The 15,538-nt window shown below is 34.0% G+C and overlaps 1 protein-coding gene across 1 annotated transcript in view; it reads left to right on the top strand.

The window, feature by feature from the left end:
* Positions 1 to 525: 525 nt before the first annotated feature.
* Positions 526 to 15,538, top strand: part of LOC126966444 (tudor domain-containing protein 7) — a 55,362-nt gene continuing 40,349 nt past the window's right edge. The window contains exons 1-11 of the mRNA XM_050810483.1: positions 526 to 652; positions 1,269 to 1,357; positions 2,284 to 2,501; positions 3,068 to 3,202; positions 3,274 to 3,417; positions 8,882 to 9,028; positions 9,608 to 9,796; positions 10,158 to 10,375; positions 10,582 to 10,693; positions 13,844 to 13,987; positions 14,460 to 14,551. Of these exons, the coding sequence (XP_050666440.1) occupies positions 1,270 to 1,357; positions 2,284 to 2,501; positions 3,068 to 3,202; positions 3,274 to 3,417; positions 8,882 to 9,028; positions 9,608 to 9,796; positions 10,158 to 10,375; positions 10,582 to 10,693; positions 13,844 to 13,987; positions 14,460 to 14,551 (1,487 nt within the window). The 5' untranslated portion in view covers positions 526 to 652; position 1,269. The remainder of the gene's footprint in view (positions 653 to 1,268; positions 1,358 to 2,283; positions 2,502 to 3,067; positions 3,203 to 3,273; positions 3,418 to 8,881; positions 9,029 to 9,607; positions 9,797 to 10,157; positions 10,376 to 10,581; positions 10,694 to 13,843; positions 13,988 to 14,459; positions 14,552 to 15,538) is intronic.

The following is a 15,538-nucleotide window of genomic DNA, read 5'->3' as shown; positions in this document are numbered from 1 at the left end:
TTCTGTATATAATGAATAAAGTAATGTTTTTATATGAATTTGTCAATAATATATCATAACATCAAAAATTACTTCGTAAAATATGCACCCTGCTGTCGTAATAAAATTATTTCACAGCAGAACTGTCAAACCGTGCGTCAATAAATTCTCTCATAGAAATTATGTATGGACACATCAAAGGAAAACAAATTTGTTGTTTTTATGAAATTTAGCAGCATTTTCCTATTTATTCATTAAATTATACACCTTTTAAACCTTGTCTGGACTTCCACAAATAATTCAAGACCAAAATTAGCCAAATCGGTCCAGCCGTTCTCGAGTTTTAGCGAGACTAACGAACAGCAATTTATTTTTATATATATAGATTTACTCATGTGATACGGCCGTTGGTTAGGCATTACACAGGCAGGTTACGGTTAGGTCCTATGAAACCCCTTGGTTATTTTTTCAATTGAAAAAAAAAGTATTTTGTGTCATGTGTCGTGTTTGTAAACGTCATTGTGTTCAATATGTCAAACTTTTAAAGTTCAAATCGAGCTGCGAATACCTTACACGCAAGTGAAAATAAAGCTACAAAATAAAAATAAATAATATTATATTGCCTCGAAAACAACTTGACTGTGGTGAATTTATAGATATTATTTATTAGCTGGTACGTATGTTTCGTTAACAATAATTGAATACTTACTTTTTCAATGCAATTCATTACCACCCATAAACTTGCTCAAGAGACATTAAAATACTATCATTTTTCTATAAATTAAGAAGTTTAAAATATATATGCTCAGAGCATAAGTTGGAAATTGTCATACAATATAGTAATAACTTACTTTTAATATTCTTAATGCATGATGTCTAGTTGTTCTACATTATTCATATATTATTAATTATGAATATTTTAATTATGTAGTGTAGTTAATACTGTAAAAATCTTTTAGGTGTAAAATGGAAGAATATTCTCGATGTGGTAGTGCCAAATAAGGTGTTAGAAGGAAGTAGTACTGTTGAAATTTTTTGGCTCAATATGACATACTAAAATGTTTAAATAATAACAGGCTACCTACTCATTTTTAACATAACTTATCATGGCATGAGACCACTCTAATAATTGTTCATTAGCTTCTAGTGTCCCAAAATCTATCATCAAGCTATCCATTAAATGTAATCAATGCAAAAGTTTATCTTTACATGTAACAGTTACACTACATATTATGTTAACTTTTCTTTCCATATAGTTTTGTTTTATTTTATGTTTGTCTCATTTTCAGTATGATGGCTGATAAAGAACAAGTTATTCAAGCATTGAGAGCTACTTTAATCTCGGTAAAAGGAGCAATTACATTGAAGCAATGCAATCGTTAGTATGGAGAGTTATTTTTTTTATTTATAAAACATAAAAAAAATCTGATCGATGAGATTTGAACCTGCACTAGCACATAGTAATATGGCTGTACATCTAACAATATTGTGTGCACACAGAGAGATTTTAGTTGTTCATTGATCAACAAAAATTTTTAGCATATTCAAAGATTTTCAGCAATTGTGGCAAAAAATATATTAGCATAGATACTAAATATGTTGGTCATTGAAACATTTAAACAATTTCAGTAGTATGTAGGTAATAAATGCTTTCAATATTTGACAAGAACAGACAGTAAATGTTATTGTGAGAAATATCTTGAAAAAATCAGTTTATAACCGGTTTTGCCTAGACCTAGATGGGGTGCTTCAAAGTAAAAAATTAAGATTGAAATGGCCCTGACATGTAATAAGAAATTCTCATAGTTTGAAATTCAATTGTTCCTCGGTAGTAAGGTTTTTAGGGAACTTATTACCATATACAGCTAATCACCACGTAGACGTCTGAATTCCACAACCACGCGTTTCATTATAAATTTCTTGGCTCTCACAGCCACTTTGTGGAATCAATTACCGGCTGAGGTTTGCCCGAACAGATACAACTTAGGGACCTTCAAGAAAAAAGCGTACTCCCATCTTAAAGGCCGGCAACATATTTCTTGACACACATATAACATATCTATAAACACACTCTTAAACATTCACAGAAAATATAGTGACATTTTAAAGGTGAGAAGGCTCGGCTTAATATGCTGCTTGAAATAATATTTTCATGCAACAATGGTTTTCAGCCATCCCCATCTCCCTAAGGTGTTAGGTGGGATATAGTAAAGAGAGAGCTATATCATTTGCTTATTAATGTTTTATTGAAATAATTGACACTAGAAATTACTGTTTAATAATTGTTCACATTGTGGGTTTTAGGAGATTACAGAGAACTGGAAGGTGAATGGATACCTTACAGAAAGTTAGGCTTTACTTCACTGGAAAAGTTATTTCATGAGGTTCCCGGTTTTGACATAAGAGAGGTGAATGGAGAATGGTATGTTGATGCCATTCCTAGCCAGGAGACTAAGCACATAGCTATGATGGTGGCATGTCAAAAACCAAACAAAAAATCAGGAGCAAAGTTGGGTCATTCAGTGAGTGCCTTTTTGTATTATTTTTATTAAATACATATGCTTTTGCTATATAATAATACAAATGAATGATAGAAGAAAAACAAATGAAAAATAATAATTCCTGGGTACACCATTTGACTAATTTTTTTTTTGAAATGTTACATTTTTAATTTCATCATTTTTTTTTATGGAATAGGAGGACAAACGAGCTTACGGGTCACCTGTTGTTAAGTAATCACCGCCGCCCACAATCTCTTGCAACACCAGAGGAATCACAGGAGCGTTGCCAGCCCTTAAGGAAGGTGTACGCGCTTTTTTTGAAGGTACCCATGTCGTATCGTCCCGGAAACACCGCACAAGGAAGTTCATTCTACAGCTTTGTAGTACTTGAAGAAAGCTCCTTGAATACCGCACTGTGGCGGACCGCCACACATCCAGATAGTGAAGATGATAACCTAACTTGTGGCGTGTCGTGCGAAGGTGGGACTTTTATTTCAACATGCAAGTACCAACATCAATACCATAATATTATATACATTATAATAGAAAACATTTTCTTGTATTAACTATAATTTTTTTTATTTTAGAGCCGTTTTCCAAAAAAGCAAGGTTCATGGAGGAAGCCATTTCCTCCTCGAGTATCCCATTACAAGTCAGATTATTCGAATACTTACCAACATCATATTATACCATCCTTCAATAATAATGACTATGCCAAGAAGGTAAGTATTCAAACCAGTGAGTTTGAATAAATGAATAATAAACATTCATTTATATGTTACATTATTTTTAGCCATCAAGATATTATGTCAATGTGAAAACGAACGAAACGAAAAATTCTTTTACGAAAACCAACGACAGTAGTGAAAAAGAAGGGTTGAATACAATTAAAAATTACCAAACGAATACTCAACTCCAGGTTTCTGCAGTTGAAGAGGTATTGTAGTGGTTATAGGTAGTTTATATTTAATTTAGTTTGAGTTTCCCTGGTTTTGGGCAAGCAGAGAAGATGACTGAAAGTCCATCGAATGGGCAAGGGCATGTTTGGAACGAAGTTGAAGGTGGTTCAAGCTTGCCATCGGAGCATTTTTCTGAAAGTCTAGGTATATATAAAATACTCTGTTATGGGGTAATAATCAAGGTAAAAAGTTTACGGTTATAGTACTAAAACTGAAGACAACACATGGATGGCACTGCAGCATCTTAGCCGTACACTTAGTGGGGACATATCATCAAAATATGGTTTGTTTTTTCTTACACATCCACTTTAGCACGTTTCGTCGGTTTTCGGCAAGACAAAGATATTCTGAATATTTACTAACGATACGAGTTCATTGAGTGTGACATTCCACAGACCGACTACAGTACAGTGACCTTGACAATGCAATTCAGTAATTACCTGTGGCGGCCAGTCCACATTTAAACCACGGCGCGTATATTACATAATATACAATTACTATTTCATTATTGTAACATTTAATATTATTAAAGTTTGCTTTTTAACATTTTAGTTTATAAAATCAGACTTACAACCACAACATCTTTTCGTCCTTTGAGCCTGATGAATTATTGATATATGACTGAAATATTTTTCAATGTCAGCACTAGATGCGAATTGGTATCTATCTAATCCGCCATTTTAAAATAAGAGATTAAATATTTTGCTGAAGATTAGGGCACCGATGCATGACGTCATTGCATTGTATTAAACTATAACCGCTTGTAGTTTACCTAGCTAGCTTAGTCTACCAGTGAGAGGCTCCTTTGCGCAGGATGCGGGCTAGATTATGGGTACAACAATGGCGCCTATTTCTGCCGTGTAGCAGTAATGTGTAATCATTGTTGTGTTTCGGTCTGAAGGGCGCCGTAGCTAGTTAAATTACTGGGCAAATGAGACTTAACATCTTATGTGTGTCAAGGTGACGAGCGCAATTATTGTACTGCCGCTCAGAAATTTTTCGATTTTTTAAGAATCCTGAGCGGCACTGCATTGTAATGGGCAGGCCGAATCAATTACCATCAACGTCCTGCTCGTCTCCACCCTTATTGTCATAAAAAAAAAGTTTTTTGCGATGCATTAAAAAAGTCACATAGTTGATGATTTATTAAATTGGATGCATGCTAAATCCTCTTTTGAAAATTTATTTTTGTGGTACATTTGCCGATATTTATATGAGCCCACATTTTATTATTTATTCTTCACTTCATGTTGTGGAATAATCTTTCATATCTTGTGAAGGCTTGCTCATACTCGTCATTGAATCATATTACAAGCTATCTATTTCGCAATTAAGAGAATCAATTGCAGACCATCACATGTAGATAGGCGTAGAATGTTGTCGAATTCCCATTTTTCGTAAAAATTTCGAGGCAATCGCCTCCGTCTGGAAGAACGCCTTGAAGTTGCTTTTTTGCTAGCGAAGCATTTCTTCAAACTTGCTGTTGATTATGAATTTGTAGGTGTGCCGGCGCGTTATTTCTTTGAACTTCCCACAGAAATGAAAGGAGCGAGGATTGTATAATGGATGAATTATGCTAGACCGTAGCGGGTGTGACTTCTCGACAAATGTTCAATGTAATGTTTGCGAAATTGCGAAAGCCTTTGACAGAGTTTCTATACCACTTCTTTTAGACAAAATGGCGGCAATTGGAATAAGAAGAAAGGTGCATTCACTTTTTAAGGAGTAACTTACAAACAGAATGCAAAGTGTAAAAATAGGTAATTGTCTAAGCTCTTTTCATCCAAAAACTCACGGAGTACCTCAGGGCAGTGTGCTCGGTCCTTCTTTGTTAATTTATGTGAATGACCTTTGTCATCTTCATCCAATAAACTGCAAAACATTTATGTATGCTGCTGATTGACGGCCTTAATTTTTCATGCCGATTCTTGGGCAGATGTGAAAACCAAGGTTGAAATAGGACTTCGAAAAACTTTTCAATGGCTTCAACAGAATTTGTTACTTCTAAACATTCTTAAAGCAAACCTTTGGTATTACTACTCGACTAATTCCCACGGATGAAAATTTCTCTGTACCAGTTCATAATTGTAAGAAAATCTTGACTCATAATCAATAAAGGATGCTCTTGTGTTCTATTAGATGAGATACTATCATGGAAACCGCATTGATCTACTGTCAGAAAGGACTAGAAAACTTATTTTCGTATTTAAAACCTTACGTCAGATTTCTGAATTCACTCTTTTGAGAAATGTTTACTTTGCATAAGCACAATCCTTATCAACTTATTGTATAAAATCGTGGGTTGGCGCACGAAAATCATGTATTTTGAAGCTTGAACGGCCCCAACGTGCTCTAATAAAGGTTATTATTTGCAAACCCTTTCGGTATCCTATTTGTGAACTATTCACTAAATGTGATGTCTTGTTGTTTATAAGAGACACTGTAATGGCACAACAATCAAAACTTATATTTTGTCCAGAAGCAGTAACAAAACTACGTAAAGATAAAGTCTCCGACAATCACTTTTCAAACTTTTTTTATACGTAAATTTGAATGCTATCTTAGTCCCATGCTCTATAATAAATTAATTCTAAAACAAATTCAACTTTTAAAAAAAGGCTAACAGTTTGGTTAAAAAATAAAAAGTATGATGAAATTGAAAATTTGCCTATAGCTATACGTTTAATTAATTATCCAGTCTAACTTAACTTATCGATATACGCACAACATACAGAAAAAAATATTTTAAAATTGAGCTCGTGAGAACATTAACAGCCACTCTTTTTAACCGACTTCCAAAAAGCAGGAGGTTTTCAATACGTCGGTATGTTTTTGAAGAGTTACTTCTTTATCGACGTATGAGAGAAATTTTATAGCAATTCGTCACGGTTTTCGGTTACGCGCCATTTTTTTAAAATCCAAGATGGCCGCCGCGCAATTTTATGATTTCAACAATATTCATATCGAATCTAAGGTTCTCGAGGGTGCAGAGAACGAATTTGGCATCATATTTGAAATCCAAGATGGCTGCCGCGCAAATGTATGATTTCAACGATTTTATTTCTATGTGGCACAACAATTTCCGAAAGATGCCTATAAGTTGTTTGGCAATAGGGTTATCATTATAACCACCACGCATACTTATAGGCCCAAAATAATTTTTCACCGCAGCCATCTTCGATTTAAAAAATTATCCCAAATTCGTTCTTTGCACCCTCGGATACGATATCCATATTGTTCAAATCTTAATTTTGCACGGCGGCCGTCTTAGATTTAAAAAATGATCCCAAATTCGTTATCTGCATCCTCGAGAACCTCGGATACGATATCCATAATGTTCAAATCATAATTTTGCACGGCGGCCATCTAAGATTTAAAAAATGATCCCAAATTGGTTATCTGCATCCTCGAGAACCTCGGATACGATATCCATATTGTTGAAATCATAATTTTGCATGGCGGCCATCTTGGATTACAAAAATGATCCCATAATCGTTCTCTGCACCCTCGAGAACCTCGGATAGGATATCCGTATAATTGTTGAAATCATAATTTGGCGCGTCAGCTTAAATAATAGTTTTATTAATAATAGCTGGCAGGAGCTTTTTCGTTTCATCGAGTTTCAAATCACAACGGATTCTAAACAAGTTTCAATTCAATATTATTTCAAGTTATTGTCACTCCCTATAATAAATATATTTATTTCTATTACTACGTGTTGTTTTTATTAAATTATAAATTTATATTTTATTTATTCTTTCTTATTACATATAATCTAGTATTTCTCATAATTTACCGATTTGGGGAAATGTCTATTCACTTGCAACATTATTTGGCTGTGTGTGTGCGTGTTTGCGATTGTAAGTACGTGACGCTCACGCACACATTAATCATACTGTTACTTCTTTAATGACAGGAACTATGAATGAAACTATCGTTCTGAGCGTTATTATTCTATGGATAATAATAGCTTATATTTCACAACAAATTACTAGACATTAATATGTGTATTTATCTATATGTATAACATGAACCCTTATATATTTATTTTTAAAATTTATTATCTTTAATACTTTATCATATATTATTACTTTTAAAAGTTCAAAATAAACCCAATCAATAATACCTTACTATATTATTCTATAAAAATAAACCAAGTCAACAGTCTTTGTAGTCAACCCAAATGTTTTAAGAATACCCTCAATTTTATTACTGACCGCTCAAGTACTAGCCAGTAATATGTATGATAGACAATAGTTATTTTCCCGTACAACTGTTAAAAATTGTTTTTCATAAATTAAATTCTTATATGTACTTTTATGTACGGAACTAACTATAAAAAACAATGCATCTGGAAGTAACTAGTATTAGAATACAGGTCCGGCCTAGTTTAATACTAGTGACAACTAAAATAATATAAAATATTTTAATTAATTATTAGAAGCACTACTTTTGTAAAACTATAATTGCTTTCGTTTTACGCTTATTTCTTGTGATAACATTCATATAACGTCTTCACAGCTATAATATTAATATGTTTTGTTTTTATCTATCTATTTTTCAGCTGTTCCTATTAAATTTGCAAAATTTTTGTTGTTAAAATTTAGAATAATTAATTAATGATTAGTGTAAGATTAATAGTGTTTCTAATGTTACTTACTTACTTGAATAAATATATATGTTACTATAATGTTTGTGAAGTTTTGAAATCGTGCCTCGCATGGAGGACTAGAAAATTCATCCCAGTTCTTTATTCTCTTACAGTCAGATACTTTTGTCAATAAATACATCACCGCTAAATAGTATGTGATTATTTTGAAATGTTTTGCAAAAAACATTCTTATGTACTCCATCGCTTTTTGATGTATGTAGGTACGTATTTTAATGGGGCTGACCCCATCTCTTTACAATATTCTGTTTTAATAAGTGCTTCTATCATTGCAGTTGTAAATAAAAAGGTCATTAGCTTCAAAACATACACGTTCGTAATTCACGTTATTCCTCACGATAGTAGTTACGGAGCTTTCAACGGATCGAAAGACCAAAAGATGTATGTTATTAAGACCGGTTGCAGATGCGACGTATGAAAGTGTATTTCATATGAAATTTCACAAGCTACTTGTAGTAGTAGTCCCTAGTAGCCTGGGAGTATTTTATGTCTGTAGCCTCTTCTTATCTCTCTTTAAGCAGGTACATCTTCCAGTGTCAACATTATCCGACCTATCTTGAGTGCTATCACAAATAACAATCGACCTATTTTAAGACTTATCACGAATCGACTTATCTTAAGACAAAAACTATACTAATTTCTACAAATTATAAGTCAATACAAAATTATCACTACATCATGTTATTTGCACCTATAACTAAACCTGTATTATTTTGTATGCATTAGTGTATACTTTGTTATTGCAATAAATAATCTCCTTATATCTGTTTCAGTATAAGCATTCCACAAAAAATGTTAAAGAGACTGAAATAAAAAGCAGTGGAAAGATGTCCGCTTCACAACGGTTATCAAAGTTACGAGATAGACTGAATCCAGTGGATTGTATACCTTTGCAGATGCCTGCTCACAGCGAACAAGTTGTATGTTGACACAATTTTTAGTATTTTATACTTAAATTCAGTTCAAGTTCACTTCGATAGAGACACTATTTAATTTAATCATCATTGTTTAGAGTTACACACTAAAACCGAATTTTACTAAGCTTTTGCATTTTGTTATGTTTTTAAAGACCCTCACTTCTGGGATTAATATACAAATAAAATTTGAAAAACAAAATTTTATGAACGATGCGGGACTCGAACACACTACCTCTTGCGTTCCGTGCCAGTGCTCTCCCAACTGAGCTAACCGTTCGAGTGACGTATCGTCATAAAATCTTGTATGCTTTGTTCGACTCTCAGGTTGTGGCTTCATCTACAGGATCTACTTTACAGTTGATAACCTGTTCAACCCCAATATTTGCATATTAGGAAATTGACTTGAGATGTCGCTCTTGTAAATCAACAATTCTATTTGCATTTCGTTTTTGCCTTAGCGAAATTTTGTTAGTTTACCTGACCAGTAATTACATCAGAAGACTGTGATCTATACCAATACTTACAATGGCGTAATGTTTGAATTGATTGTGTTCATTAATAAAAATATTTTATTGTTATCAGAAAACTGAAGACAAGGATGCTGTTAGTCACGTGGTGTCGGCTTGTAATGTAGAACCGCCTCCAGACTTGACATCACCTATTGCGATACTTGAATGGACTTGTAAGAAATTGTGTCTGCCTCAACCAGTCTACAAAGTATCTGACCTGAAAACAAAAGGTGTACCAGTGACTTATCACTGTAAAGTGACGGTAAGAAATTATTAACTTAGAAAAATAAATTATTTTTAACTTTATATTTATTTTAAAATAACACTGTACGTATAGAAATTGAAAATTTTTATTTGAAAAAATCCCTATTCTACCCTATTGCTGTCCAAATTGGCTGAATTGAGTTTAAACAACATAGCCATCTAGTCAATATGTATTTGTGTATTGTTAAAGCAGAATTCTTGTTGAATATGTATTAATTGGAGGTTTTTATTAAATTGACTAAAACTATTGAAGTTTAATAAAACATTTATTTCTGCAACGTGCAGAAATAGATGTATATTTTATTTATTTAATTATTAAAGCCAAGTTAAGTATGAATGGCGACTGTTTATAATTGAAGGTTGGAGATACTTATTCTGCCAGTTCGTATCCTGACTCGTCGCCGTCCAAAGAGGGCGCGATGGAGGTGGCATCAGTAAAACTGCTAAAAGAGATGGAGAGTTTGAACAGAGGTGGCCTGCTTACCTCGTCGAACGCAAAGGCCTTGGCTGGCTTGGTTGAGATAGTGTCCGAACACGAGGCTGGCATTTGGGCTACTAGTGTCCCTAATTTATACAGGTTAATAAATTATTCTAGCCCAAATTGAAATTGTAAATTGCAAAAATGTTGACTTAAATTAAAAATACAAAATAATATATATTTATATTAGATATAAATTTATTAAGATACATTTTTATGACCATTCTTCTGTTATGAATGTCCTATAATCTAAAATTCTTCTTTAGTTTAGTAAAATAGTGTTAACAAGAAAAACTATATTTTAGGGCCAAATACAACGAAAATTTACCATCCAACTGGCTGGAGCTGGTGGAGAACAGTCCGAAAATCATTAAAGACAGGCTTGTTAATGACTATGTGCTTCTACCAAGTAACAAAGTAAGTAGTTATGATAAAAAATTACATCAAAACTATGCATACATTGGTTTTTCCTCTCTTCTTGGCTTTTTTCTATTATATATTCCATCTGTATTCTAATACTTGTCGTAGTCTCATGTGTTTGTGTGGTTTTTTAGTTTAGATATTGAACTTTAGTTATTTATGCAACTGTTGTGTATTAAGGGGTATTAAAAGACGAATGTGGGTTTGTGATAATACTATCACCTAATTATTAACAGTTGCGTACAAGACTTTATCTACACCCATAATATGAATCCTCTATAAACAGCTTACTGCTAACATTAAAAAAGCCAGTCCTAGTAACCATTGCATCATCCAAACGAGTGTTGTAATGAAAACGGTTGATATAATGTTGTACTGAATTTCATTACAACACTCGTTTGGATGATGTAATGGTTACTAGAACATTGGGTACTTTGATGTTGGCAATAAGCTAACTGTTTTAGAATCTTTAATAGAGGATTTAAAGCATGGGTGTAGATAAAGTAATTTACACAAGCTACCAAGCAAACGCCCATAGACATCTGCAACACTATGGGTCAAGAGATGCGCTATCAGCTTTTAAGTTGAGAGTATGTTCTAAAATTTAAATTTCATAAGTCTTATTGGTTCGGGGAAACTGCAATCGGTAATTGCTCCACAAAGTGGCTGTGCGAGGCAAGATATTTTTAGAAAAACGCACAGGTTATAGAATGCCAAGCGGCAACATGATGTGGATGGAATTTCACATTTTGACGTAGGTAATGTCCGTTGTTGGAATTCGACTGCTGGTGTCTGTAATGTTCCACGTATTGTCACGAGTGAAACAAGAAAATTTATTGAAGTAGGCGTTACTTTGCGGAAATCCATAATTGTACAAATGATTTGAGTTTTCTTTAGTGTTAATTCCGCCAATATTTGTCTTTAAACAATTCGACACGTGTTTCGCCTCTACACGAGGCATCCTCAGGATGTGTTGTCTCGCCAAAATCTGGCACGAGACTGTGACAGTCACGCGTCGAATTGTCTAAAGACAAATATTGGCGGAATTAACACTAAAGAAAACTCAAATCATTTGTATACAAGTGAAACAACTTATCTTTACTATGAAGCACTACAACTGGGGACGTCCGCTCGCAACCGATAGCCGATTAGAACTGGCCCTCCGCTGTACTATGCATTACTTATATAGAAATCAACGTCACAAGGTTCAAAAATCAAATTCAAAATCACTTTATTCATGTAGGTCACGGAAATGACACTTATAAGGTCCAAAATTTTTTTTCCTTATTGAATCTACCGCTACTTCGTAAAGGGTTGAGCTAGTGAGAAGAAGTGGCAAGAAACTCATTGGCACTCTTTTAAATCAAGATTTACATTTTCATTGTTTTACAAATCATTTCAATTACAATATAATAAGTAAAAAATTACAATATAGTATGTAAAATAGTCAATGCCTTACACGAGTAAGTCAAAAAAGTAAATGTAAATTAATACACAAGAAACGTTATTGAGTACAGTAGCTGCCACACACACCGTAAATAAAGGTATTCTGTGAGCATTTTATAAGGGATTATATATAAAATATATTTATTTGGTTAATGTCACTGTAGATGTCATGACAGTGACAATAATTGTTAACACATACCCAGTTCAGACTAGATGTCAATACACTACAGTACCAACCCTAACAACTCTCCTGAGCGCTCCCCGTGGTGCGGTAGAAGATGCAGAGAGAACTCAAATTTCCACGGCACGTCAAATAATCAAGCCGGTCGGAGATGACTTGCTCGTCGATGAGTCATTCTTGGTTGACGATACATGATTGAACAAACCAACAAAACTGATGAATCCAACAAGCGTACCAAGATTAACGAAGGAAGTGCCTTGAGTACAGTTAGGTAACACGCGGTGAATACCAGAGCCGGATCAATCTGGGGGTGCATGTTCCACTCTTGCATCTTCCTTAAGTTTTGGTACAATAAGATTTTGAATATTATAACCCCAGAACATTTATACGCTTTATGTTAGCTTCACCTGTATGTTTGTAACCAACTTCTTTGGGCGCGATTTTGACCTACTTTAAACGGCTAGATTTCGTTCAAACTTTGTAGATTTATCGAGGACCGATGACATTACACTAATTTGATAAAATTATTCAATTTTTCAATTTACAAAATATGATTTTTGTTATTTATATAATTTTCACCTATCGAGTCGATAAGGCAGGAATTGATGTTAAAGTACTTAATAGTTTTAAAAATACGCTTTTGTACAAAATTTTACTAAAAAATGAAAAATTAATAATAGTTAAAAAAAACTAAAAAGCACGCTTTATATAAAATTCAACTAAAAAAATAGAAAATAAATTTAAATTGAAAATAGTGTAAAAAATTTTTTTAGTTGAATTTTATATAAAGCGTGCTTTTTAGTTTTTTTTAACTATTATTTTTTTCCTGCTACCCATACTCTCTTGTAATACAAGAGTAATCGCAAAAGCATTGATACGTGGCGGGCCAGGATCGAACCGGTGCCGCCGGGGTACGGCTCAACGACTCTACCCATTATTATACGCGATATGATTACCGAGTAACAATTTGTTATTTTTAAAGTTAAAATATGATCTCAGAAAATGTACAAAACAAATGTGTTACGAAATTTAAAGGAATTGTTAAAAAAAGTTTGTGTGCGAAAGGTTACTATAGCATAAACGATTTTCTTAATGACACCACAGACTGGGAATGTAGCGAACACCCTCAGGCTCTTTAATTATAAATGTTTATTGTACGATATCACATTGTTATACATATTTTTATATAAAAAAAGCCCACTGAGTTTCTTGCGCCCATTCTTCTCAGGTCTGAGGCAATCTTTTTTGAATGAGTGGTAGGTTTTGCCGTTCAATAAATGATTTTGAATCTTATTTTAAATAAAAATATTAGAATTTGAATTACGATTAGTAATGTATACATACCAAGATTTACAAACCATTCGTCTTACTCGAACGGTTGTCTCAGTTGGAAGAGTGCACCGACGGAATCCGAGGGTCGTAAGATCGGTATTGTTCATAAATTTTGGATTTAACGTTTAAATTTAACAAGAAGTTCCTCAGCTTATTAACAAGTATAGATTTTTATGGGATGTACTTAGGAGGTGCCGTCTTTTGCCGATGATCTGACCGATGAAGACCTGCCGCCTTTACAGTTTCCTGATGATGACTTTTGGAACGTGTTTATAACGGTAGCGAACTCAACCTTAGAAGTGTGGGTCCGGATCATTGGACCTGAATATAGTGTGAGTATCTCTGGTATACCTAATTAAAGTTATAATATTTTGCACTCGAGTTAAAGTAAAACTGGTTTTTGTGTTTTATTTAATGCTAATACGGGACGAGACGAGCAAGACGTTCAACTGATTATAATTGATACACCCTGCCCATCACAATGCAGTGCCGCTCAGGATTCTTGAAAAAAGCCAAAAACTCTGAGCGGCACTATAATTTCACTCGTCACCCGGAGACATAAGACGTTAAGTCTCATTTTCCCAGTAATTTCACTAGCTACGGCGCACTTCAGATCGAAATACAGTAATTCTAACACATTACTGCTTCACGGTAGAAATAGGCGCCGTTTTGGCACCCATAAGCTAGCCGGCATCCTGTGCAAAGGAGCCTCCCACGGGTGTGTTTTAAATGCTAAATATTAGTACACCCATACGTTGGTAAGGAGTTAGAATTAACTTTTTTAACTTTACACTTTCGTTGCAGGATTCTTTTGAACTCTTGCTTGCCGAAATGTCTCGGTACTATGAACACTATGGTACTGCAGTTGATGAGGCATTGATCTCACAAAATGCTTGGTAAGCTGTGCATTATTATGTTTATTTAATATTAATTAACAATATTATGTACGAAAATTCGACACGTGTTTCGCCTCTACACGAGGCATCCTCAGGACGTGTTGTCTCGCCAAAATTTGGCACGAGACTGAATCATATGAGGCGGAAGCCGCACTTTTATACCCTCTTCCCATGACGCGACTGACGAAATGACGCGCTGTGATTGGTCGGCTGTTGTGACGTATTACCCCCGGAAGAGACCCGTAACAAAGGTGATGGTACTAAATTTGTTTGTTCATTCAACAATGTAAACATGTAAAACACAAAATAACCTCACATAACCTAACATGCCAGATTTTGGCGAGACAACACGTCCTGAGGATGTCTCGTGTAGAGGCGAAACAAGTGTCGAATTGTTTTAAAGATAAATATTGGCGGAATTAACAGTAAATAAAACTTAAATCATTTGTATAATATTATGTACAACAGTCTTACGACTACAGCACGAACGGGCCACACTCGCTAGATGTTGAGGACCAAGTTATCATCTATGTGTGACCATAAATAACTATAAAGCAAAACCAACTCATATTTGTCATACAAACGTATGCATATAACGAGTACTAGAATCCGGGACTCTTTGCTTTGTAGTCAGCATTTTTTTTTCTTTATTGATTTAGGGGCTTTTATACGTATGTACATTTCTGCCCCATTATATTCTAAGTACATTAAAAAGACAAAAGAAAACAAAATTCTTAACTTAACAAACTAAAAAAAAAGTTAATAAAACCAAAAGCAAATTATATCTATAGTGTTCAAACAATAAGACTTATGGATTCAAACAGACTTATGGCATCCATAGATGCAGGGCGGGCAAGTATATTTACAAACATGCCCGTATCAAATCTGTTCGAAATCGGACACATTCCTTTAACAAGTGCTCAACATCCTCAATTGTTCCACACAAATCACATAGAGGTGACTCCGCAATTTTCATCAAAAATTTTA

Source organism: Leptidea sinapis, chromosome 10 (genome assembly GCF_905404315.1).
Source record: "Leptidea sinapis chromosome 10, ilLepSina1.1, whole genome shotgun sequence".
Lineage (NCBI taxonomy): Eukaryota > Metazoa > Arthropoda > Insecta > Lepidoptera > Pieridae > Leptidea > Leptidea sinapis.
This window is presented reverse-complemented; position numbering and strand designations above follow the sequence as displayed.